General features: G+C 40.1%; 1 protein-coding gene across 2 annotated transcripts in view; it reads right to left on the bottom strand.

Moving 5' to 3' along the window:
- The window catches only part of UBE2K (ubiquitin conjugating enzyme E2 K), a 57,637-nt gene that overhangs the window by 14,839 nt on the left and 16,504 nt on the right, over positions 1–26,294 (bottom strand). Inside the window, exons 2-3 of one of the 2 annotated variants that reach the window (XM_002709395.5) lie at positions 10,950–11,043; positions 3,071–3,129 (exon numbers count right to left, since the gene is read on the bottom strand). In XM_002709395.5, coding sequence (XP_002709441.1) covers positions 3,071–3,129; positions 10,950–11,043 — 153 coding nt within the window. The remainder of the gene's footprint in view (positions 1–3,070; positions 3,130–10,949; positions 11,044–26,294) is intronic. The other variant, XM_051842473.2, reaches the window with a different exon arrangement.

Genomic DNA, 26,294 nt, shown 5'->3' with positions numbered 1-26,294 from the left:
GCTATGGCCTGGGAAAGCAGTCCTTGGGCCCCTGCACCCGTGTTGGAGACCCGGAAGAAGCTCCTGGCTCCTGGCTTTGGATCGGCGCAGCTCTGGCCGTTGTGGCCTTTTAGAGAGTGAACCAAGAAACGGAAAACCTTTTTCTCCCTCTCACTGTCTGTAACTCTACCTCTCAAATAAATAAATAAAATCTTTCCCTCACAAAAAAGATTTTTAATTAAAAAAAAAAAAAAAAAAAACAACTCAGGACCATCAATTATTAAGGGGCTGTGAGGACCATGTGGACTGTGAGGGGCCGGCGCTGTGGTGTAGTGGCTAAAGCCACCACCTGCAGTGCCAGCATCCCATATGGGCGCCAGTTCAAGACCTGGCTGCTCCACTTCTGATCCAGATCTTTGCTATGGCCTGGGAAAGTAGTAGAAGATGGTCCAAGTCCTTGGGTCCCTGCACCTGCGTGGGCAACCTCGAAGAAGCTCCTGGCTCCTACCTTCAGAGGGGCACAGCTCCAGCCTTTGCAGCCAATTGGGGAGTGAGCCAACAGATGGAAAAACCACTCTCTCTCTCTGCCACTCCTTCTGTGTAACTCTGACTTTCAAATAAATAAATAAATCTTAAAAAAAAAAAAAAATAAGACACCATGATTTTATGTACCCCTTGATGGAAAAAAAGAACACTCTGCCAATTAAATGATGACACATACCACCCACTAAAAGATACATCCTGATTTCAGAAATGTTACAAATAAAAAAGAAAGTTTCACAGAATTACTAAATATGGTTTTTTACATGGATTGTTTCCTTTAATATTTATAATCCTATGAGAAAATTTATATATGAGGAACTGAGACATACAGAGGTTAAATAACTTAACTAAGTTATAGTCAGTTATATGGATGATGTAAGATTTGAACTCTGGTTGATTTTTCTTAAGAGAGTCAAATCCACAGTTCAGAGATTTTTTTTTTCTCTTTCTTACCAAGATCAAGAAAAGAGAGCCCCATATTTTACACAGGCTACCAACATCTCATAGAATCTGGATTCTTTTTAACTCCTAAGTCTCAGTTTTCTCATTAATAAGGGCTTTCAGGAAAAGGCCTATAAAATTCTGAGCACAAATCAAGTAAAATATTATCACTTTTAAAATTTTTATTTGTTTATCTGAAATGCAGAAAGACAGAAAGAAAGCATCCATATTGTACTGCCTGGGATCAACGACCAACTCTGTCAGCCTGAGTCCAGGTTCCTGCTGATGTGAATCCTGCAAAGACAGCAACGCTGGCTCAAGTAACTGGGCTTCTGCCACCCACACTGGAGACCTAGAATAGGTTCTCAGCATATGGATGCATCCAGGGAGTGAACTAGCTGCTGAGAGCTGTTTATCTAATTAAATACTGAAAGATCTATGGTCACTGACAGTAGTCTTTCCAGAGTTTTTTTTTTTTCTTTTTCCTCATTTGCATTAAACAAAATAAAAATGCCAAATGTCATCAACAGCTGAGTGGACAAATTCTGGTCTATTTATGCAAGGGTACTTCAAAACATTCATGGGAAAATGGAATTAATTAAAAGTTTATTTTGGTGCAAAAAATTTGGAAATTGCTTACATGAAAAATTTAAAAATGTCATGGAAACTGCATATTACGAAACAACTATAATGCATACCTAACCTTAAGAATGGTTTAAATAGTATATTTTATCATAATTTTTAAAACCACCAGGCTCATCCTAAAATAGCCTTACATAACCAACAGAATCACAACCACCCTGAACTTCAGGGCAAGTGATGCAAAATCACCTTGGAACTTCCATCACTATATTCTTAAATATGAACAACCAATAGGTTCAGTGAATGGATTTCAGAACATTTTCTGAGTGACATTATATGCTCAATGGAAACTACACTATTAAGAGCTACAGATAATATACAGGTTATGTAAGGCATGGTGCTGGACTCAGGTGCATAAAATCTTTTAAAATATTTACTCAACATAATACATGAAATGTTACTTAAAACATTATTGAGAGTAGGAGAAACATCTGATGGGCACAGCTTAAGGAACAAAGTAATACTTTACCCAGAACTCAAAAGCAAACAAGAATTTTCAATAACAGAGGCAAAGATTCAGGCGAAAATGACAGAAAGGCATGGAAAAATAAGCAGTATCTACAAACAGCAAATAATATAGCCTAAAAAATAAGACCCATGTTGTGGGTAGAGGTGCTAGAAGATTAAGGTGGAAAAGGAGATTGTGGTCAGGTTGCATGAGGTTTTAAATGACAAGCTAAGAAGTTTAAACTTTATTAACAGGGAAATAAAAGAAACATGATCAAAACTATAAACATATCTGCAAGACAGCAATGCAAACAATGAGGAGTGGCAAAGATGGAAGGGTTATTAATAATAAGAAAAACAGGGAATAAAGATGATTGCCTAAACTAAAGTGATGGCACCAAAAATAGAGACACAAAGGAAGTGGTTCCATTAAAAAAAATAAGTTTAGGTTCGGTTCCTCTGTTATTCATAATTTCATATTATGTTATTCATATTTCTCTGTTATTCATATTTCATTTCCTCTTTAACATTCATCATTGTTGCAATTACTTGCTTAGTTTTCTTCCTTGCTAGAATGTGAGCTCCATGAGAGGAAGGACAGTCTAAGTCTTACTGCTATACTCATTGGTACATAGTACTCAAAGAACTGTTGAATGAGTGTAGAATACACACTTCCCTAAAATACACCATTCTTTTTTGAGCCAAGTAAGAACTTCTCTCCAAGTGTACCAAGGCTCCCTAAATTTGTGATCACTGAAGTTTTTCCAGATCTTGTATTTGAGCCACTGTCAGATGCACATCTTACTTCAGTCTACAGCCAATACTGGCCTTTTGAGTAAGTCTACTTTTCATTCTAATTTCAGAAATAAGCCATCTGCCATTCCCTGAAATCCTGTCCACTTAAGGTTACACAGTTAAACAATTCAAAAATCCTTAACTTTAATAAACCCTGAAATGTGTATTAACTGAGTCAAGAAACGTTTTTGAAGTTCATGCATAAAAATAAGTCTTACAATACCTTAGGGGGATTAAATGGGTATGTTTCTGGTATTTTTATCTCTAGTTGATATCTTCCTCCTAAAAAATGGGGAAAAGAGAAAGTTAAGAATGCTGCCCACCTTAAATATGTGAAGCTTGATATAGTGATAAAACTTCCATTATTTTATACTCAATTATAACAAAATAAAGTTGAAACCCAAACAGAAAATAACCAAGGGCATTAGTTTTTAATTTAAAAGTTATTTAAAGTACACAGAATACCTATATCATATAACTGTAATAGTTTTTAGTAAGTAATAGGGCTAGAGTTAGATGAATACATTAAATCCACAGACAATTCAATTTCCAAGATTCCTTCAGGACAATTAACTAATATGGGTTCTGTCTCCTTTTTTTTCCTCTAGGCCACTCTGGTTAAGAGTTGCTAAATAATAGAAAAATGGGAAGAAAAAGAACACGGAAAGAAGGCAAAGAGGTATGAAGGCATAAATAATATAGACAGATTATGACATAAGCCAAAAAATAAAAATAAAAAAGACATCTTTAGCTGGTTTTCTCAAATACAAGTGTCCCAATCTTTTAATTTGTGCCCTAAATTAAATGCCAACACTTCTTGTTAAAATTTTAAAACCAGGGACAGGTGTTTTGGTCTAGTAGTAAACTACTAAAGATGCCAGCGTCCCATATAGGAGTACTTGGGTTCAATACATGGTTCTGACTCCTGACTTCAGCTTCCAGGGATGCGGACTCTGGAAGGCAGTAGTAATGGCTCAAATAACTGGGTTTCCCACCACCCGTGTGAAATACTTGGACTCAGTTTCTAGCTCCCCGTTTCTGCTGACCTGGCCTAACCCCAGCCATTGCAGGAACCTGGGGAGTAAATCAGCAGATGGGAGTGCTATGTGTATCTGTCTCTGTGCGTGTGTCTCAAATATTTAAAATAACAAATGAATGTTTTAAACTGGAACTCAACAATAAGAAACTGACTTACAGACCAAAAACTATCCTCTTCTTTTAAATGGGTAAACAGAACGCAAAACTTTACAAAAAGAAGTTATTGTAACCAATAATAAACACAAGGCAATATTCTGTTTTGCTCTGAAGTTATGTTGAAGATCTAGCAGCTAAATAGGCATTAAAAAAAAAAAGCAGCTTATCTAGGTTCCCAAAAAGGCCACTCAGAAAACTGACACGGGAAGTCTTACATGGGATAAGATGCTGGATTGGCGGGGCCAGCACTGTGGTGTAGCAGGTAAAGCCGCTGCTTGCGATGCCAGCATCCCATATGGGCACTAGTTCATTTCCCTGCTGCTCTACTTCTGATCCAACTCCCGGGAAAAGCGGAAGATGGCCCAAGCACTTGGGCAACTACCACTCGTGTGGGAAACCCTGAAGAAGCTCCTCGCTTCAGCCTGGCCTAGCCCCGGCTGTTGTGGCTATCTGGGGAGTAAAACAGTGGATGGAATATCTCTCTCTGGATTTTTTCAATGCTTCAAAATAATTAATGGATGGATAAGATGCTCATTAGTTAAGTTATTTAAGATGGCTGACATATGGGCACCGGGTTCTAGTCCCGGTTGCTCCTCTTCCAGTCCAGCTCTCTGCTGTGGCCTGGGAAGGCAGTGGAGGATGGCCCAAGTGCTTGGGCCCTGCACCTGCATGGGAGACCAGGAGGCACCTGGCTCCTGGCTTTGGATAGGCACAGCGCCAGCCGTAGCAGCCATTTGGGGAGTGAACCAACAGAAAGAAGACCTTTCTCTCTTTCTCTATGACTCTACCTGTCCAAAAAAAAAAAAAGGCTAATACATGGAGGTTTCATTATAACTACTTTTTTGTACATAAACTAAAGTTTCCACAAAAAGAAAATGAAATAAAAACTGTTCTAGGAACATCATCAACTTTATAATTCTATATACTCAGTTCATGAAACAATCAAGCAGGGAACTTTCCTCAGTATATCCTAGATTCTCTCAAATCTACTTTCCCCACTGTTAGAAATGTCTGACTGTGGATCTGGGGAAAATGAAACAACATTCACTTGGTACCACTTTCTTCCAGCCCTTTTTGGTTTCTTCTCATTAATTCTTTTTAGAGTCCCACCACAGTGACTGATGCATGCACTGAATTAGATGCCTGAATTAACAGAACACAGTAACAGTGAAATATACAGAAAAGTTGTCAAAAAGAAGTGGCCAGCATTGTGGCACAGCAGGTTAAGCTACTGCTTGTGACAGGGCTATCCCATTCTCAGTGGCAGTTCAAATCCCAACTGCTCCATTTCAGCTCCAGCTCCTTCCTAATGCAACTGAAAGGGCAGCAGAAGATGGCCCAAGCACCTGGGGTCCTACCACCCATGTGGAAGACCAGGACAGAGTTCCTAGCTCCTGGTTTTCCCAGGCCTAGCCCTGGTTATTGAGGCCACTTGGAAATGAACCAGTGGATGGAGGATGTGTGTGTGTGTGTGTGCACGTGCACTGATCTGCCTTTCAATTAACTCTTTTAAAAAAGAATGAAGGGTGAAAAGTTTTGTGATTATACAGATGACTGTTTCATGTTCAGAATTATATAAGCTAGCTTCAAATACAGGTATAATACATTTGCTTAAATTCTAGCTTACCACTTCCATTAATCTGTCCTACAAAATTCTTGATTTTTATTGAGTACCTAAAAATCTCTTAGGAGCCCAGAGACAGTATATACTGGACCTGGGGCCGGCACTGTGGCGTAGCAGGTAAAGCTGCTACCTGCAGTGCTGGCATCCCATATGGGTGCCTGTTCAAGTCCAAGCTGTTCCACTTCCAATCCAGCTCTTTGCTATTGCCTGGGAAAGTAGTGGAAGACAGATCAAGTCCTTGGACCTCTGCCCCACATGGGAGACCCGGAAGAAGCTCTAGGCTCCTGGCTTTGGACTGGCACAGCTCCAGCCATTGCAGCCATCTAGGAAGTGAACCAGTGGATGGAAGACCTCTCTCTTCTTGTCTCTCTGCCTCTCCTTCTCTGTGTAACTCTTTCAAAACAAATAAATCTTAAAGAAAAAAAAAAAAAAACAAAAACAAAAACAAAAACCTGGGACCCTAGAGTCTCCCAAATCTTATTTTTACTCTGCATGTTATAGGTTCAGTCTTTCATTACCTGACAACTTTCAGTATATAACCACTACAGCGCTACAGCAATGTATCACTTGATGGTGACATGTTCTGAGCTATGTGCCATTAGGCAATTTTGTTGTACAATATCATAGGGTATTCTTAAACTAAGACAATGGGGGATACCACTGGGCAAAATAATCTTAAGGGACTAACTGTGTATAAGGGTCTGTTTGTAGACTAAAACTCTGTTATACAGTACATGTCTATATCTGATCAGGGCAATTCAATTAAGGGATCTCTAAGGTAACTACATTATTCATATTAACAGCTTTCACTATAAAACATTCACTTCAAGAATAGTTTTCTTCCTAAAGATTTATGAATTTGAAAGAGTTACAGAGAAAGAGGAAGAGACAGAGACATAGATAGAGAGGAGGAAGGAGAGAGAGAGAGAGACAGAGAGAAAGAGAATCTTCCATCCACTGGTTCACTCCACCAGATGGCCACAACAGCCCAGGCTGGGCTAGAATGAAGCAAGCAGCCAAGAGTTTCTTCCAAGTCTCCCATGTAGGCAGTAGGGGCCTAAGCACTTGGACCATCTTCTGCTGCTTTCCCAGACCACTGGCAGGAAGAGCAGCAGGGACATAAACAGGCACCCATGTGGGATCCTGGCATTGCAGGTAGCATCTACCTGCTACACCACAATGCTGGCCCCCAAGAATAGCTTTTAACAGTAAAAATTTAGAGTCTAAATTTAACTGAAGTGGGGGGAAGTGTTGGCACAGCACTTAGGCTTCCACTTAGGATGATGTCTGCATCACACTTCCCATATCTGAGTCTGGGTCTAGGTTTGGGTTCTGGCTCCACTTCCTCCCTGGGAGGCAGGAACTAAACACTCAAATACTGTGTTCTCCCCCATGGAGGTCCAACCCTGGCCACTGTGGGCATTTCCAGTAAAAAAGAAAAACAAATAAGTAAATTTAACTTAATCCAAAAGGGAAGATGAAGAAAGGATGGTAATTTTTAAGCTACCTACAGTGACTGCACAATTTTTAGAAAGAAAGGCTCAATAAGTAAGTTTGCCTTGCCACTGAGTTAAAGCAAGTTAAGAAAACAGAGTTTGGGGCCAGCACTGTAGGGCAGCTGCTTGCAACGCAGGTATTCCACGCTGGAGTGCTGGTTCAAGCCCTGGCTATTCTGCTTCTGACCCAGCCTCCTGCTAATGCACCTGGAAGGCAGAGGAAGATGGCCCACATATTTGGGCCCCTGCCATGCATGTGGGAGACCAGGATACTTGTTTTTCTATTTTACTGGTTCCTAGCTTTGGCCTGGCCCAAATCTGGCTGTTGTGGCCATCTGGGGGTAAACTAGTGAATGAAAAATCTCCCTCCATTTCACGCTCTGCCTTTCAAATCAATCTTTAAAAAAAAAAAAAAAAAAAGCTAACTAAAATGTACAAGATGATGGCTTCTCCATGTATTCTACTTGTTAATCACTTTACCTTTAACATTACATAAAGCGGTTGCCTCATTAATGATGGCTATATAGTACAACATTCCACATGCAAAATTTCACTTAAGCTTTTAAGAATGGGTTTAAAAAACTAAAAACGGCAAGATCCACAATATATATTAGCGAAGTACTTCACCCATGTTCACATTTCACAGAAAAGGCATCTAAGTTTATATCCTTGAATACTGCTTTTAATAAATGATATAAAATGAACATCACTAATAGTTTTATGACAAAAGAATAGAAGTTAATCTATCAACTATAAACTGACCCCCCAAAATAAGAAAATTAATCTTATCAAAATCTTGTTTTATGGACAGGCATTTGGTCTAATGGATAAGCTGTCAGTTAAGAAGCCTACAATCCAGGGCTGGTGCTGTGGTATAGCAGGTTAAGCTGCCACCTGTGATTTGGCATCCCATATGGGCACTGTTTCAAGTCCTGGCTACTCCACTTCCAATCCAGTTTCCTGCTAATGTGCCTGGAAAAGCAGCGAAAGATGGCTCAAGTGCTTGGGCCCTTGCACCCATGTGGGAGACCCAGAGGAAGCTCCTGGCTCCTGGCTTTGGCATGGCCCAGCCATGACCGTTGCAGCCATTTGGGGAATGAACCAGCAGATAGAAGACTTCTCTCTCTCTCTGCTTCTGCCTGTCTCTGTCACTCTTTCAAATAAATTAATCTAAAAAAAAAAAAAAAAAAAAAAAAAAGGCAGCAGCCCACATTCCACAGGGAGGTACCTGGGATTAGTATCTGGCTCTGGCTCCTGGCTTCAGCTTCCTGTTAATATGGACCCTGGGAGGCAGCAATGGTGATTTAAGTAACTGGGTTCCTGCCACCCATGCAGAAGACCTAAGTTGAGTCCCTGGCTCCTGGCACCGACCTGGCCCAGCCCAAGCTGCCGTAGGCATTTGGGAAGAGAACCAGCAGGTGGGAGATGACTCTGACACACTCTCTCTCTCATTCACTCTTCTCTCTTACACCCTCTTTTTATTCCTCCTAAAATTAATTAATTAAAAATTTTTTCATTTAGCAGCAGCAGAAACATGCACTTAAAAATGAACTTATTTCTAACCAATAAAAAAAATGATATATTTTTCTTAAATACTATACAAATGAGTGCACATTATCCAGTTTTTAAAAACTCACCTTCTTATTAGGAGTTGCTAAGAAGTTACCTAATTTAGCTAGGGAGGAATCTTATGACAAAAATCAATTTGCTGGAAGAGCTCTAGAATAATGCTATTACTCAACTATCTTTAAGAAGAAGCTAGTATACATATCATATAGAATATATGCTATTAATAGAAGCACTTGATTTTTCTAAGATAACTAGAGGTCTCCTCCATGTTTGATGATTCTCAAAAGGACTAAATGAAATAGCTTCTGTGAAAGCATCCCGACTAGGCCTGACATAAACAAGGTACTCGGTGAACAATATATAAAATTAAGTATTAAGGCCGGCGCAGCGGCTCACTAGGCTAATCCTCTACCTGCAGCACCGGTACCCCGGGTTCTAGTCCCTGTTGGGGTGTCGGATTCTGTCCTGGTTGCTCCTCTTCCAGTCCAGCTCTCTGCTGTGGCCCGGGAAGGCAGTGGAGGATGGCCCAAGTGCTTGGGCCCTGCACCGCATGGGAGACCAGGAGGAGGCACCTGGCTCCTGGCTTTGGATCGGCGTAGCGCGCCGACCGTAGCAGCCATTTGGGGGGGTGAACCAACGGAAGGAAGACCTTTCTCTCTGTCTCTAACTCTGCCTGTCAAAAAAAAATTATATAAAAAAAATTAAGTATCAGGGCTGACATTGTGGCACAGCAGGTTAAGCAGCTGCCTGCAATACTGGGACCCCACTTAAGAATGGATTCCACTCCAACTGGAATTCCACTCCACTTCCAATCTAGCTCCTTCCTAATGTACCTGGGAAAAGCAGAAGACGCCCAAGTGCTTGGGACCCTGCCACACATGTCAGAGATCTAGATGGAGTGTCAGGCTTCCAGCTTTGGCATGGCCTAGCCCTAGCTATTGTGACCATTTGGGGAGTGAACCAGCAGATGGACAAATTCTCTCTCTCTCTAACTCTGTCTTTCAAATAAATTTTTAAAAATCTTAAAAAAAAAAAAAAAAGTCTGGAAATGATTCATATGACCTATTTAAGAGAAAATAAAATTTTGTCACTCAAGAATTATTATAAAAGCTAGATGTGACAGGGTCTTTAGTAATTTCAATGACAACAGAAAAATATGCAAGAATAATTAATTTTGCTGAATTTTTTCATGAAACTATGTTACAAAATAACATAACTATCACATTCAATGCAGACATAACCACTACTTTCAATATTCACTCAATGCTGATTAACTCAAAAGTGAAAAGTGATTAGAAGCATAGGCTTTGAAGTCAAAGGCTATCAGGACTCAAATTCCAACTGTGCCACTTTGATGTGTGACCATAGACAAACAACTTCATTTTTCTAACATTAACTTTCTTCATCTATGAAACACTGGCAACTGTACTTACCGTATAGTAAGTTTTAAGAACTTAAGAAAATATTCGTAAAGTTCTTAACAAGTAAGAGCTACCACATGTTCTTGTATGTTTTGTATTAAATAAATACTTGAATGCCTATTTTATGTAAGAACCTTAATTATGCTACAAAACCCAAAATTACAATATTCATGAGTGAAGATTTGCCTAATAAGAAATTAAAATGATATAAAGCATCTTTCTGTATCTTGTCACCCAATTTCATGTTCTGAAGTAGCTACAGACTTAATTTGTAAACACAAAGTTCAGCAAAACTGGATCCTTTCATTTAAGATGTGTTCCAAAATGATCACTCAAAAGCTTTCCTGAGTAAAGAAAATTAAATATTTGGACTACAGTCTATAGGAAGACATACAAGTAAATGATATGCTAAATGATAAACAAGGGAGAATAATTCTTTAAAAAAAAAAAAAAGAGGAAGAAGAAATTTAAGGAAAGGTTTGCTATAGATACCATATGAAGGGTAACTAAGACTCCATAGTCCATAAGCAAGAAGCTAAATGTTTTGCTGTTAAATTCTAACCTATGTAATCTGTACCTTGGCTCTGTTAAATTTACTTTGGAAAAAGAACAAAATGAGCTAAAATTTAGTAAGAAAAATAAGCCTAGGTAATGTCTAAATTGTTAAAATTTCCTGCATATCCTAAGCCAAATGAAGTTACGTTCTATGTAGTTTAAAGATGCTTTAGATTATTTTGATTTACTGTTTCAGAGAAGTTCTAATACGCACAATATTTTGATATATAAAAAAGTACTTGCCTTCATATGGTGTGTCTGGAGGTCCTGCTATTTCTCCTCTTAATTCTGTAAAATTCTCATCTACAAGATCTACTTTAATTTGATTTTTGCTCGTCTTAAAAATAAACAGAAAATAAATGTTAGTTATGTCAGCAAGAAAAAAAGCCTATTTTAAAATATTACCTACAAAAAAATTTTGAAACCCCCTTCTTTCATAAGTTTGATTATCTGTACTAGTAAAAAGTCGGTGCTTTTGTAGGATTAATTAGCTGAAGAATATTCAAATCAAATACTAAGAATTTTCACGTAAATGTTTCTAATGAAACACCACCACCTTGAACAGTAATACAATGGCTTGTTGCCTTTATAGCAATGTTCTTAGAGAAAAACTGTAGACAAGTTATTATTTTTTTTTAGACAAGTTATTTTATATTTGCCAATCCCCTAACTGTATGTCAGGTCCTAAATGATGAATCTATTCATCTGTAGATGAACAATGAGATACTAGGTCCCAAACTTGCTGAGTTCCAGCCAGAAAATTCAGGGTCATTAAAAGCCATTTAGGCTTTCGCTTGACCAAATAACAACTCTGGATGTTCAGTGTAACTGATTCAAACACTGCACCATCCAGTAGGATGGTAAAGTAAAAGCTCAAAGCATCTAATTGTTTCCATGAAAATTCCCAAAGCCCATGTCACTGGAATCTAAGGTCTTCTTCAATTTGTTTTTCTGTTTAGTCTACTTCAGTCAACAACTTTCTTTCCAAAACCGATTTCTACTTTATCTATACCTACTTATTCAGACTTTACACTGCTCAAAGTATTTCCATATCTGAATCACCTGAGTCTCTGAATCTTGTGACAAGTCCATCCTCAAAGTCATGGAGACCTTAAATGATTCATAAAACCACCCAGTGGGATTCATGACACTCACAAGTACCTGCCTGCAGATGAGCTCTAGATTTATATTTTCAAACCTACACTAGTTTCTTTCTGGTCTATAACCTATATTCTTAACACAATGTATCCTCCCTTCTCTCAATTTAATCCTAAATGCCTAGGGTACAAGTTGTGCTTTCACTTTTTTGATAGGACTCTTTTTATCTAATTGACCCAACCTATCTACTCTTAAGAAAGAAGGACTAACCCATGATTTCAAGAGTAAATTTTTTTGCTTTTCTTAAAATGCTTTACTGCATGAAACACTAAAAATTGCTGTTTTAAAGTCCTTGGTTTCTTCTTTTCATCCCCAACCAAAGACACTATTTTTACTCCTTTTCTGAATATTTTTAATACACAATGTTTAATAAAGAAACAATATATAAATTAAAATCATAAATATACATAAAAAACATTAACATCTTGGTATTTGTGGCAGAAAATAAATTTTACATTTTAACCACAGTAAAAATATTTTATGTTGTATGTACAAACACAAATAATGTCTTAAAGAAACATGGAAGTATCTGACTTTCACTATCCAATATAAGAAGGCACAGACTTATTACAGACTTCCATGTTTCCCTTAAGATTTCTAAATAAAACAAGATGATCTGCAAATCATCAGTGCTTTCAAAGATCTCTACAGCTTCCTACAATCCCTCCTCTAAAAATAGGTAAATAACCATAAAACATTAGGATACTAAAGGATCTCACTAAAGTTTTAGATAGAGGAGGCTACAGAGATCAGAAAAACTGCTTTTGGGGAAGTGCTCCAACTCTCTGGTTATTGAAATGCTAAATAAAAATTATTAATTTTTATACCTGTCCTTATTTCTGTCCACATCACCCCCAAATTCTAATTCAGAGAAAAATGGATCTTTTTTCACTCTATAGAAAAAACACTATTATTGTATAAAAATTTACTGAATCATAATCTGCTCAAGAAAATACCATCACCATGATGAATTCCATTATAAAGAAGCACTCTATATGTTCTAGAGTAGGATCTTTATCTGCAGATAATTAAAGATAAAAAGAAAATGGTATGTTAGAAAAGATATTTCACAGCTTAATTTTTCCATCAAGAAATCTCCACAATTTAACTCAAACATCAATTATTTTGTAATTCAAAAACTCCAATACCACTGCCCCACAAACTAACTTAAACTAACAAAATTCTAAATTAAGACTCAGAAACTATAAGACATATAAAACGGCAACACCCAGGTTTAGAAAATGCATGGCCTTTGAAATTACAACACATATGTAATATCCTACTTCTGTCACTTATGGTATTAATTGAGGTATGTCACCATCTAACTCAATTTTATTATAAAATGAGAGTATCCTCAATAGAAGTAGCATAGTTACCCTTTCCCTAATAACATTAACTATAAAACCTTTGGTTTCAAAGCCCTTTTTACAAAAATTTAATTCACAGTTCTGTTTCCACTCTAACAATGAAAATGCAATTTCTAAAAATAAACACTATGTGATATTAATTTTAATGACTGCAACAACCAAGGAGGATGAAGATTTTGGATGAAACCTCAAGGAACTGTGTTATTACTGCTCTACATTTTTCATGAGGATAGCTGCAAAGCTGTTTTTCCCTGATCCGAAGCAGGGAGCCAGGTGCTTCTCCTGGTCTCCCATGCGGGTGCAGGACCCAAGGACCTGGGCCATCCTCCACTGCACTCCCGGGCCACAGCAGAGAGCTGGCCTGGAGGACGGGCTACCGGGACAGAATCTGGCGCCCCGACTGGGACTAGAACCCAGTGTGCCGGCGCCACTAGGTGGAGGATTAGCCTATTGAGCCGCAGCGCCGGCCTGGAGATTATACTATTTGGAAAAACTCAGCACTAAGTACAAAGTACATTGTTTTCTGTGTTTAAAACTTACTAATAGGGGATCGGTGTTGTGGCATAGTGGGTAAAGCTACTGCCTACAAGGCCAGAATCTCATGGCTGCTTCATTTCTGATCCAGTTTCCTGCTAAATGCCTGGGAAAGCAGTGGAAGATGGTCCAGGTGCCTGGACCCCTGCTACCCTCGTGGGAGACCTGAAAGAAGCTCCAGGTTCCTGGCTTTGACCGGACCCAGACTCAGCCATTGTGATCATCTGGGGAATAAACCAGCATATGGAAGATTGATCTCTTTCCCTCTCTGTACCTCTTTCAAATAAATAAATAAATCTTTTTAAAATTTTTTTAAAATAAAGAAAAAAAACTAACAAGTCAGGTGTTTGGCTTCCAGGTAAAAATACCTATATTCTCTTCTAGAGTGCCTGGATTCAATACACATCTCTGGTCTCTCCTCCAGCTTCCTGTACAGGCAGACCCTGGGAGGCAGCAGGTGATACTCAAGGGATTAAGTCTCTGCTACCCATATGGGAGACCTGGATCTGGTTACTGGCTTCACTCTCAGCTTAGTTTGGGCCATCATGGGCTTCTGAGGAGTAAACCAGTGGACAAGAGCTTATGTTTGCTCACTCACTCCCTATCTGCCTCTCAAATGGGGGAAAAAAAGAAAACTTACTAGCTATGGTACACTGAGCAAGTTAATAAACAATTCCATACTCGCTTCATCCTGTCAACTGGGGATTATAACAGCATCTACTTTATAGGGTTTATGGGTAAAATTAATGAATATAGCACACAGAACAATTCCTACCACACAGTGAGTGATTAACAGATAGTAGCCAACCAAGTTTTGGTAATGATATTGGAGCAGAAAATTTCCACCCAAAGTAAATACTGTTACCTTTTTAATGGGATAATTTATCATAATAATCTCACTTTTTAAAATTGTTTAAAGATTTATTTATTTGAAAGAAAAAGAAAAGAAAGGGAGAGAGAAGAAGGGGGGAGAGAGAGCAGGAATGAGAGCGATCTTCTACCCCATGGTTCATTCCCCAAATACCTGAAACCAAGGCTTCTCATGTGGGTGGCAGGGATTCAAGTACTTAACCTGTCACCTGCTGCCTCCTAGGTGCAATAGGAAGTGGAATAGTCATAAATTAGGCATTGGGATATAGGATGCAGGTGTCCCGAGCAGCAGCTTAACCCCTTGCATCACAACACCCAATTCCTCACCTTGATCTATTATGAAAAAGTTGTTCTAAAACAACATTTAGAGCCGGCGCCGTGGCTCACTAGGCTAATCCTCCGCCTAGCGGTGCCGGCACACCGGGTTCTAGTCCCGGTCAGGGCGCCGGATTCTGTTCCGGTTGCCCCTCTTCCAGGCCAGCCCTCTGCTGTGGCCCGGGAGTGCAGTGGAGGATGGCCCAGGTCCTTGGGCCCTGCACCCCATGGGAGACCAGGAAAAGCACCTGGCTCCTGGCTCCTGCCATCGGATCAGCGCGGTGCGCCGGCCGCAGCGCGCTGGCCGCGGCGGCCATTGGAGGGTGAACCAACAGCAAAGGAAGACCTTTCTCTCTGTCTCTCTCTCTCTCACTGTCCACTCTGCCTGTCAAAAAAATAAAAATTAAAAAAAAAAAAAAAAACAACATTTAGATCAAAATCCCCATTTCAGATAACACACATAATAAAAATGTACCCTAAAGTTATAGGTAATTAGATGACATAAAGAAGTTATTAATTTTTTTGATAGGCAGAGTGGACAGTGAGAGAGAGAGAGAGACAGAGAGAAATGCCTTCCTTTTTGCCGTTGGTTCACCCTCCAATGGCCGCTGCGGCTGGCGCACCGCGCTGATCCAAAGCCAGGAGCCAGGTGCTTCTCGGGGTCTCCCATGCAGGTGCAGGGCCCAAGCACTTGGGCCATCCTCCACTGCACTCCCGGGCCACAGCAGAGAGCTGGCCTGGAAGAGGGGCAACCAGGACAGAATCTGGCGCCCCAACTGGGACTAGAAGCCGGTGTGCCGGCGCCGCAGGTGGAGGATTAGCCTAGAGAGCCAATGCGCTGTCCTAATTTGTTTCTTAGTCAAGTTACAAGTATCAAAAGTTGGAGGCACTGCTCATCATTATCAGGCAAATATGAAATTAGATTCTTTGGGGCCAGAGCGGTGGCATAGTAGGTAAAGCTGGTTCAAGACCTGGCTGCTCCTCTTCCAATCCAGCTCTCTGCTATTGCCTGGGCCCCTGCATGCCTGTAACTCTGCCGTTCAAATAAATAAATACATAAATCTTTTAAAAATATATATATTTCATTAATCCCAACAGATACAAATATCCTAACATAATCAAAACAAAATAAAAATTTCTAAACTATTTCAATTATTTGGTACTAAGTCTCTGAAATTCAAAGTGTAATTTCAAATTACGTACATTTCAATTTGGACCAGGCATAATTCAAGTGCTCAAAAGCTGTAATAGGCAAATCCACAATGAAAGATGATTAATTGCTAGGGATGGGAGGAAGGAAGAAATAGGAAGGACCTACTAATGGTATGAAATTTCTTTGTAGGGTTATAGAAATGTTTTGGAATCAGAGATGATGGTTGTACAATGATGGGAATATAATTTTAAAAACACTAGATTACACTTGCTGTAAGTCAAAAGTAATTAAGACAAAAACATGAAGGGACGAATGGGCATTTGCTGTGGTAGATATGCTGCTGCTGGAGACACCTGCATCTATTACTGGAATGCCTCTGTTTGAGACCTGGCACCACTACCAATTCTAGCTGATATGCACTCTGGGAGGCAGCAGGTAATGGCTCAAGTGGCTGAGTCCCTGGCTTCAGCCTGGCCCAGTCTTATCTGCTATGAGCATTTGGGGAGTGAACCAGCAAATGGAGGTTTCCTCTGTAGGTCTCTCTCTGCCTTTCAAATAATATAAATGAATTTTTAAAAATTTATAAAGAAAAACCTGTAGAAAGAAAAAATGTAAGCAGCTACTTTATTAGACAGTGCTACTCTACAGAGAACCAGGAAATAATATTCTCTCCAATTGCAGCAACAGTATGTCATTAAAATTTTAAGTATTGGACTTATCATCATGGTTTACATAATCCAGAAAGCAAAATAATTAAAGTTCTGACCCTATTAAATTAAATTCCCACTATTTTCAAGGAATTACACTGAGTATTGGAGGTATAATGATCAACCAGAAATGTTGATCTCTACCTTATCACCATAAATAAATCTTTCATTCTAAGGTAGCGAACAACTAAATATATAATTTTTAGATGGAGTACAAGATTCCCTGAGAGTCTTTAATGAGAAGACAGAATCTGGAGCATAAGAGGCAGCTTCCCTGAGGAAACCACTTTTAAAAGACTCAAGTAGGTAAAGCCCACTTCTCAGGCAAAAAGTTCATCTGTACAAGAGAGGCAAAGAAGAACTTGACACATTTAGGGATTGAAAATCCACCAATGTAACTAAGATACACCGAATTTAAAAAGTAGAAAAGAGTCAGAGGAAACAGGTAGAATATTCTGAAAACCGATTCTAAAGAACTAGAATAGGAAACATAACATTAAAGAACAAAGCTAGGGGCCAACGCTATGGCACAGTGGGTTAAAGCCCTAGCCTGGCCGGCGCCGTGGCTCAATAGGCTAATCCTCCACCTTGCGGCGCCGGCACACCGGGTTCTAGTCCCGGTTGGGGCGCCGGATTCTGTCCCGGTTGCCCCTCTTCCAGGCCAGCTCTCTGCTATGGCCAGGGAGTGCAGTGGAGGATGGCCCAGGTGCTTGGGCCCTGCACCCCATGGGAGACCAGGAAAAAAGCACCTGGCTCCTGGCTCCTGCCAGGATCAGCGCGGTGCACCGGCTGCAGCGGCGGCCATTGGAGGGTGAACCAACGGCAAAGGAAGACCTTTCTCTCTGTCTCTCTCTCTCACTGTCCACTCTGCCTGTCAAAAAAAAAAAAAAAAAAAAAAAAGCCCTAGCCTGAAGCACTAGTATCCTATATGGGAGCCAATTCTAGTCCCAGCTGCTTCTCTTATCCAGCTCTCTGCTATGGCCTGGGAAAGCAGAAGATGGCCCAAGTGCTTGGGCCCCTGCACCCACGTGGTAGACCGGGAAGAAGTTCCTGGCTTTGGATCGGCACAGCTCCAGCCATTGTGGCCATCTTGGGAGTGAACCAGCAGATGGAAGACCTCTCTATCTCTACCTCTCTCACACTCTTTCAAATAAATACAATAAATATTTTTTTAAAAAAGAACAAAGCTGAAGTACTCATATCTGAAGGGGAGAACACTGTGGTAACAGCAGGTTAAGCCTGCCATCTGCAATATCCACATCCCAAATGGGCACTGTTCCACTTCTGATCCAGCTCCCTACTAATGGTCTGGGAAAAGCAGTGAAAGACAGTCCCTGCAAATACATGGAAGACCCAAAGAAGTTCTTGGCTTCTGGTTTCAGCCTGGCCCAGCCTTAACCGTTGTGGCAATCTGGGGAGTAAACCAGTGGATGGAAGATCTCAACCTCTCTCTCTCTCTCTCTAACTTGACTTTCAAATAAATAGATAAAAACTCTGGTGGCGGGAGCTATGGTATAGCAAGTTAAGCCTCCGCCTACAGCACCAGCATCCCATATGCTCCAGCTGGTCCACTTCTGACCCAGCTCTCTGCTTATGGCCTGGGAAAGCAATGGAGAATAGCCCACGTGCTTGGGCCCTTGCACCCACATGAGAGGCCTGCAAGAAACTTCTGGCTCCTGGCTTTAGATCAGCCTATCTCTGGCATTTCAGCCAGCCATCTGGGGAATGCACCAGCAGATGGAAGACCTCTCTGTCTCTCCCTCCATCTGTAACTCTGCCTCTCAAGTAAATAAAACACACACACACACACACACACACACACAGATGACAGCATCTGGTGAGGGAACAGACACATACAGCAAATGAATATAACAGACAGCCTAGAAATGGACCCATTGTTACACAATCAAATGATCTCAAGCAAAGCAGCAATCTGTTAGAAATGGATAGTTGGTATTTTTAACAAGTGATTCTTGAACACCTAGGTATTCACTTGACATTTTCTAAACTGGCAAAATCCTTGATATCCAATACTGGTAAGTTAAAGCAATGATTAAAAAAAAAAAACTCATAAAGGTAATACAGCAAAATGTATTAATATCATAAAATTTCTCATACTCTAAATATTCCCAATCCTAGAATCTAAGGAAATCACTTCATTACAGGTAGAAAGAAAAATACAATCATAACAGAAATCACTTAAGCATTACATACAAATAAAAGAACAAAAATTTAACAATTGAGGGATGTCTAAGAATTATAGTGCACTTTAATAGAATACTACAAATAGAAGTAAATGAGTGGGGGTGGGTATTGTGGCACAACAGCTTAAACTGTAGCTTGGGACACCTGAATCCCATATGAGAATGCCAATCTGAATTCCTGTGTACTCTGTGCTTCCAATCAAGCTTCCTACTAATGCACCCAGGAAGCAGCAGAGAATGGTCCAGGTCCTTGGTCCCCTATACCTGCATGGGAGACCTGGAAGAAGCTCCTGGCTCCTGGCTTTGAATCAGCCCAGCTCTGACCATTGTGACCATTTGGGGAGTGAACCAGAAGATGAAGACCTCTCTGTCCCTACCTCACTCTGTGGCTGTATTTCAAATAAATAAAAGAAATCTTAAAAAAAAAAAAAAAAGCTAAAAGCTATCAGAGCAAAAACGTAGGCATCTCTGTGGAAACCAGTATCAGGGTACAAAAAGTTAAATTGTAATTGTGCCAACAAGCACATGAAAAGAAGTTCAGAATCCCTTTAACACTGATTATTAGTGTAATGCAAATCAAAACCATAATAAGGCACTACCACACACTCACTAGAATGGCTACCACCAAAAAAACTGAAAATAACAAGTGTTAGCAAAGATGTGGACAAATTAGAACCCTGTCTGTTGCTTATAGGAATGTAAAATAGTGCAGCACGTGGTTGACCAAAGAATTAAAAACAGAATTATCATAACCCAGCAATTCTACTTCTGGAATCAGGTATGTACTAAAAAGAATTGAACTGCGGTCTCAAAGAGGTATTTGCCCATGTATTGAAACAGACAAGAAATAAAAGCAACACAAGTAATCACCACCTGGTGGAAAAACAAAATGTGTTACAGAGAGATATAATGGACTATTATTCAGGCTTAAAGAAGGAGGAAACAGACACATTCTACAACATGGATGAACCTTGAGGATACTATGCTAAGTGAAATAGGCTAGTCACAAAAAGATAAATACTGTGTGATTCCACTATTATGAGGTTATCTAAAGTAGTCACATTCATAAAGTAGGGGCCAGGGTTTGTGGCACAGCAGGATAAGCTGCTTCATGTGATGATAGCATCCCACCTGGGTGCCAGTTCAAGTCCCAGCTGTCCTATTTCTGATCCAGCTCCCCGCTGATATGCCTGGAAAAACAGCAGAAGATGGCCCAAGTGTTTGGGCCCCTGTGACCCTTGTTGAGAGAACCAGATGCACTTTGGCTCCTGGATCTGGACTGGCCCAGCCCCGGCCATTGCAGCCATCTGGGGAGTGAACCAGCGAATGGAAGGCTTCGGTCTTGGGTCTCTCAGTCTCTTTCTCTCTCTCCCTCTCTCTCCACCTCTCTCTGTAACCCTGCCTTTCAAACAAATCTTTACTACATTACAATTGCACTTTAACAATATTTTTTAAAGGGATGGAGAAAGACATAGGATGTTAACATTTGGGACCAATGCTGTGGCATAGCAGGGTAAGCCATGGCCTGCAGCACCAACATCTTATATGAACGCCAGTTCTAGCTCCAGCTGCTCTACTTCCAATCCAGCTCCCTGCTAATGCACCTAGAAAAGCAGCAGAAGATGGCCCAAGTCTTTGCACCACTGCACCTACATGGGAGACCCAGAAGAAGCTCCTGGATGCTGACTTCAGTCTGGTCTAGCCCCAGTTTTTGCTGCCATTTGGGGAGTAAACCAGCAAATGGAAGATTTTTCTGTCTCTCCTTTTCTGTCGGTAACTCTGCCTTTCAAATAAATAAATCTTAAAAAAAAAAAAAGTTATTCATTCCACTCTAATACAAAGCAAACTTGAGAACAAGGAAAATTATCAGTGACAAAGAGGTCAATTCTCTAAAAGGACATAAAAAATCCTTAACGTGTATGTGCCTAACAATAGCTACAAAACATGTAAGGCAAAAAACATGAGGAGTTAAATGAGAAAGAGATGAACTTACTATTATAGTAGAGGGATTGTAGGGATGCAACTTGACATGTGACCACAGCCATTTGTTCTAACTGCAATCTTGCCCTCTAGGTGAACTTAGATCACTGCGGTCTTATAATAGGGTAAACAAAGTCCATTTAGATAACCTGCTAGGGACAGCTTTGTGGCACAGCTCCACTTCCAATAGGGCTCCCTGCTATTGCAACTAGGAAAGCAGAAGAAGATGACCCAAGCCTTTGGGCCCCTGCACCTACATGGAAGACCCAAACAGAGTTTTGGGCTCCTGGCATCATCCCTGAGCGACCAATAAGTCCATATGAGGAGTGAACCAATAGCTGGAAAATCAAGATTTCATTCTCTCTCTTGCCCCTCTTCCTCTCCCTCCCTCCCTGTCTCTGTGTAACTCTGCCACTCAAACACACACACACACACACACACACACCCTGCCATTCTTATCCTACACCTGGAATCTCTTATGAATGTTAGAATTTCCTGAAAAAATCCTGATATGTTACCTTTAAACGTGAGCCTCCTGGTCTGTAAAATCCTTTTTCTCCTACCTCACAGCACAAAGATCTACCATCTTGAGAACTTCTAAGGTCACACTTTGTCTGTTAAGCCCCCCTAGTAAATTACATTCTATGTTATCTTGGATTTGTCCTCTCTGATCTTATAGCACCTTCCATCTTTGGCAGTCAGTTCTTGTACACTGGGTTTTTCCAAAACAAGGGTTATTTACAGCACTGAATACATATATTAGAAAAAGAGACAGGAATTTTGGCATAGCCACTGAGAGATCAGTATCCCATAAGAGAGGGCCGGGATTCAGCACCCAGCTCCACTTGTGATTCCAGTTTCCAGCTAATGGAGTGGTAAAGGCTTAAGCAGCTGGATTGCTACCACCCACCAGGCAGACCTGCACTGCATTCCTGGCTCTTAGTTTTGGCCTTGGACATTCCTTGCCAGGATCTGGGAAGTGAACGAGTAGATGGAAGTTTTATCTTTCTGTTTCTTACAAAATAACTTTTTAAATTTGTCTAATTAAAATACAAAAATTATTATAGAAAATCTAAATTCTGTAATTTAAGGTTCCACCTTAGGAAACTAGAAAAAGAACAGAATGAAATCCAAACTAAGAAAAGAAGCAATTTTAAAAAATGAGCAGAATCAATGAAATTAAATACAGGAAATCAATGCAGAGAAACAACCAAATCAATAGATTTATTTGAAGCAATCAGTTAAGTTGATTAACCTCTAGAACATTAAACAAGAAAAAAAAAAATTTGAAGTGCCATCTCAGACATTAAAAGAGTTAACAGTATTATGAACAAATTTGATAAACTTGTCTCCCAAAGGGGAAAGCAACAGGGCCAGTTTTCCACAATCTTCTGTAATAGCTGAAGCTGAAAAATACAGCTGGCCCCCTATGTAAGTTTTGCATTCATGGTTCCATATCCACAGATTCAATTAACTGTAAATCAAAACTCTTGGGGGAAAAAACTGTGTCTGTTACTGAACATGTACAGATTTTTTGGGGAGGGAAATCATTATTTCCTAATAAATACAGTATAAAAAATATTCACTGGAGCCGGCGCTGTGGTGTAGTGGGTAAAGCTGTCATCTGCAGTGCTGTCATCCCATATGGGCTCTGGTTCAAGTCCTGGCTACTCCACTCCTGATCCAGCTCTCTGCTGTGGCCTGGGAAAGCAGGACAAGATGGCCCAAGTCCTTGGGTCCCTGCACGCCGATAGGAGACTCGGAAGAAGTTCCTGGCTCCTGGCTTCAGATCGGCGCAGTCAACTGGGTAGTGAACCAGCGGATGGAAGACCTCTCTCTGTGTAACTCTGACTTTCAAATAAATAAATAAATCTTTAAAAAAAATTCACAGAGCTGTTACATTGTATTGGGTATTACAAACAATCTAGAGATACACTATGCCATTCTATATTAAGGGATCAGAGCATCTGCAGGTTCTGGTATCTCAGGAAGGTTCTGGAATCAATCTGCTATAGATATCAAGGGACAACTGTAATTCCTAACTCATTCGATGAGGAATTACCCCAATACAAGAATTACTCAGATATTAAAAATAAGTTATTTTTACATATTTATTTTTTAAAATAAATATTAATGTAAAAACCATCAACAAAATATTAGAAATTGAATCCAACAATATATAAAAGATTAACACCTCAGGAGCCACATGGGACTTATTTCAGGTACACAAGTCTGGTTCAACATTCAAAACTCAACCAAGTAATTATCACTGTAACAAAAATAAGAACAAAATAAACATTCAAAAATATTAATAATCAGAATAAAAATTAGGAAAAAACTGAAAAATGCAAAGAAAAAACCCTGCCTGTTTTTGAGACAACTGTAGAGTTCTGAATATAGACTTCACTATAAAAATATCAAGAAATTTGTTAATATTGTTAGATGTAATAATGGCTCCTTTTTGTAAGACAATGTCACTGTTAAAGAGATTCATACATACTGACAGGATAAGAGTCATCTCAGGGTAAACAGATAACACAATGTGAATATGCTTTAAAATTCCAGAAGAATATAATAAAGAAAATGCAAAATGAAAATTAAACAGTTGGAGTGGGGTGCTGACATTGTGGCTTAGCAGGTTAAGCCACCCCCTGCCATGCCAGTATCCCAAATGGGTTGCTCTACTTCTGATCCAGCTCCCTGCTAATGGATCTAGAAAAGCTGTGAAAGATGGCCCAAATGCTTGGGAGAACTGGATGGAGTTAAAGGCACCTGGCTTCAACCTGGCCCACCCTGGCTATTGTGGCCATTTGGTGAGTGAATCAATGTATGGAAGATCTCTCTTGCTCTTCCTTTCCATATCACTATGCCTTTCAAACAAAAATAAGATACATATTTAAAGAAAGAAACAAATGAGTGAATTATTAAGTAAGGGCAGGCACTGTGGCATAGCAGGTTAAGCCACCTCAGCCCTTGTCTGATGGCTGGTTCCAATCCTAGCTCCTTCACCTGATTCAGCTTCCTGCTAATGGTCTTGGGAAGACAGTGGAAGATAGCCCAGGTACTTGGGTTCCTGGCTCCCAGCTTCAGCCCAAACTGGTCCCAAAAATTCCATGTACTTGAGGAGTAGACCAGCAAATAGGAGCACTCTCTCCACCTATCTGCTTTTTTAATATTTATTTGAAAGGCAGGGTTACAAAGAGAAAGGAAGCGACAGAGAGCAAGCTTCCATCTGCTAGTTCACTCCCCCAAACGGTGGCAATGGTGGGGGTTGGGCCATTTCGAAGCCAGGAGAACCTGGAACTCCATCTGGAATTTGAACTAGTCCCCAGAAAGCTTAACCTGCTTGCTGTGCTACAATGGCGCCCCCTATCTGTTTCTCTCTGCCTCTCAAATAAATTTAAAATAAAAAATATTTAGTGTTACAAAGAAAAAAGATATAGTAAGAGTTAAAAAGTATACAAAACAGGGCCAGTGTTGTAGTCCAGAGGTTAAGCCTCTGCCAGTGATGCCAGCATCCTATGCATGCCAGTTCAAGTCTCAGCTGCTCTACTTCCAATCCAGTTCCCTGATAGTATGTGGAAAGCACAGATGATGGGTCCAAATGCTTATGCCTCTGCCACTGCATGTGGGATTCCTGGATGGAATACCACGCTCCTGGATTCAGCTTGGCCTACCCTTGGCTGTTGCTGTCATTTGGGGAGTGAAACAGCGGATGGAATATCTATCTCTTTTCTTTCTCTTTGACTCTCTGCTTTTCAAACAAATAAATAAATAGCCTTTTTAAAGTATACAAAACAGTATACATTCTAAGATCTCGAGTTTTTAAAAAGAAAATTATGTCAATAACTAACTTATAACAGATTGATGCTCATCTTTGTACGTTTCTTTTAAATTCTCACAGAAAGGCAAGGAGACAAGTTGTCTAGATCCTGATAAATAGTAATAAAGTATACACTCTATCTTCATGGCCATACCCTTGATTATCACCAGAAACAGCACCTTCTCCAAAACTGACTTCAAGTTTCCCGGCTTCCCAACTGCCTTAGATTAAATTCATTTCCTCTAGCACTCTGAGCTCATCAAGTTAGCTGGCTTCATGACAACATGACTATGCTCCCTCACTATGACTGTCCTTATACCCCTCCTTATCCAGCTTAGACTTCATGGGCATTTGTTATAATCATTCTCTTGCAAATACTCTTGACAACCTTGATGCTTTTCTCCTTCATGCTATTCACCTGGCAAATCCCTAATGCTAAATCCAATTCCCAATTAACTTAAAAAAAGAAAAAATCTTCCTGTGTCTGCCCGAAGCAGCACTGCTGGAGAAAAACACACAACCATCATTAATTGGTCTTAGGTTAAAGTGACCACAAATCCCAAATGGAAACTTAACATTGCCCTAAGAGTCTCTGCTCCTATTAAAGATTAATCCTGCTGGCCAGCGCCGCGGCTCACTAGGCTAATCCTCCGCCTTGCGGCACCAGCACACCGGGTTCTAGTCCCAGTCAGGGCGCCAGATTCTGTCCCGGTTGCCCCTCTTCTAGGCCAGCTCTCTGCTGTGGCCAGGGAGTGCAGTGGAGGATGAACCAAGTACTTGGGCCCTGCACCCCATGGGAGACCAGGAGAAGCACCTGGCTCCTGCCATAGGATCAGCGCGGTGCGCCGGCCGCGGCGGCCATTGGAGGGTGAACCAACAGCAAAGGAAGACCTTTCTCTCTGTCTGTCTCTCTCACTGTCCACTCTGCCTGTCAAAAAAAAAAAAAAAAAAAAAAAAGAGTTAACCTTAGTTGTTACTTTCTCATATTCTTTCAGCATCCTACTCCAAACTTCTACCTTTACTATTCCAATAAGACAACTCTTATCAAAGTCACTAATGATCACCATGTTACAAATTCAATGGTTATTTTTCCCATGCAGGAAGAAGACAAGTTGGATCAATTCCTTCTCAAAACTGTCTTTTCTTGGTTTCAGTGAAACCACACACTTCTGGTTTTCCTAATATATCACCAACTGTCTTACGCACTCTGTTCAACTTCAAAATGTTCAAGGGGCTCAGAACAAAAACCAAGAACTTGTTCTAGAACCTCTCCTTTTCTATCCAAATTCTCCATCTAGATTTTAAATGTATCATCTATGCATCTTGATGCCCAAATCTATCTCCGGATTCATATATTTGGCCACTTATCATTTTCCTACCTTAAAACCAACAAGAACAAAGTAAAATTCTTGATTTTCCCACACACCTAAGTTTTTTTTTTTTTTTTTAATTTATTTGATAGAGTCAGTGAGGGAGA

The sequence above is a fragment of the Oryctolagus cuniculus genome, chromosome 2 (assembly GCF_964237555.1).
Source record: "Oryctolagus cuniculus chromosome 2, mOryCun1.1, whole genome shotgun sequence".
Classification (NCBI taxonomy): domain Eukaryota; kingdom Metazoa; phylum Chordata; class Mammalia; order Lagomorpha; family Leporidae; genus Oryctolagus; species Oryctolagus cuniculus.
The sequence above is the reverse complement of the archived record's forward strand: the minus strand, read 5'-3'. Positions and strand labels throughout refer to the sequence as shown.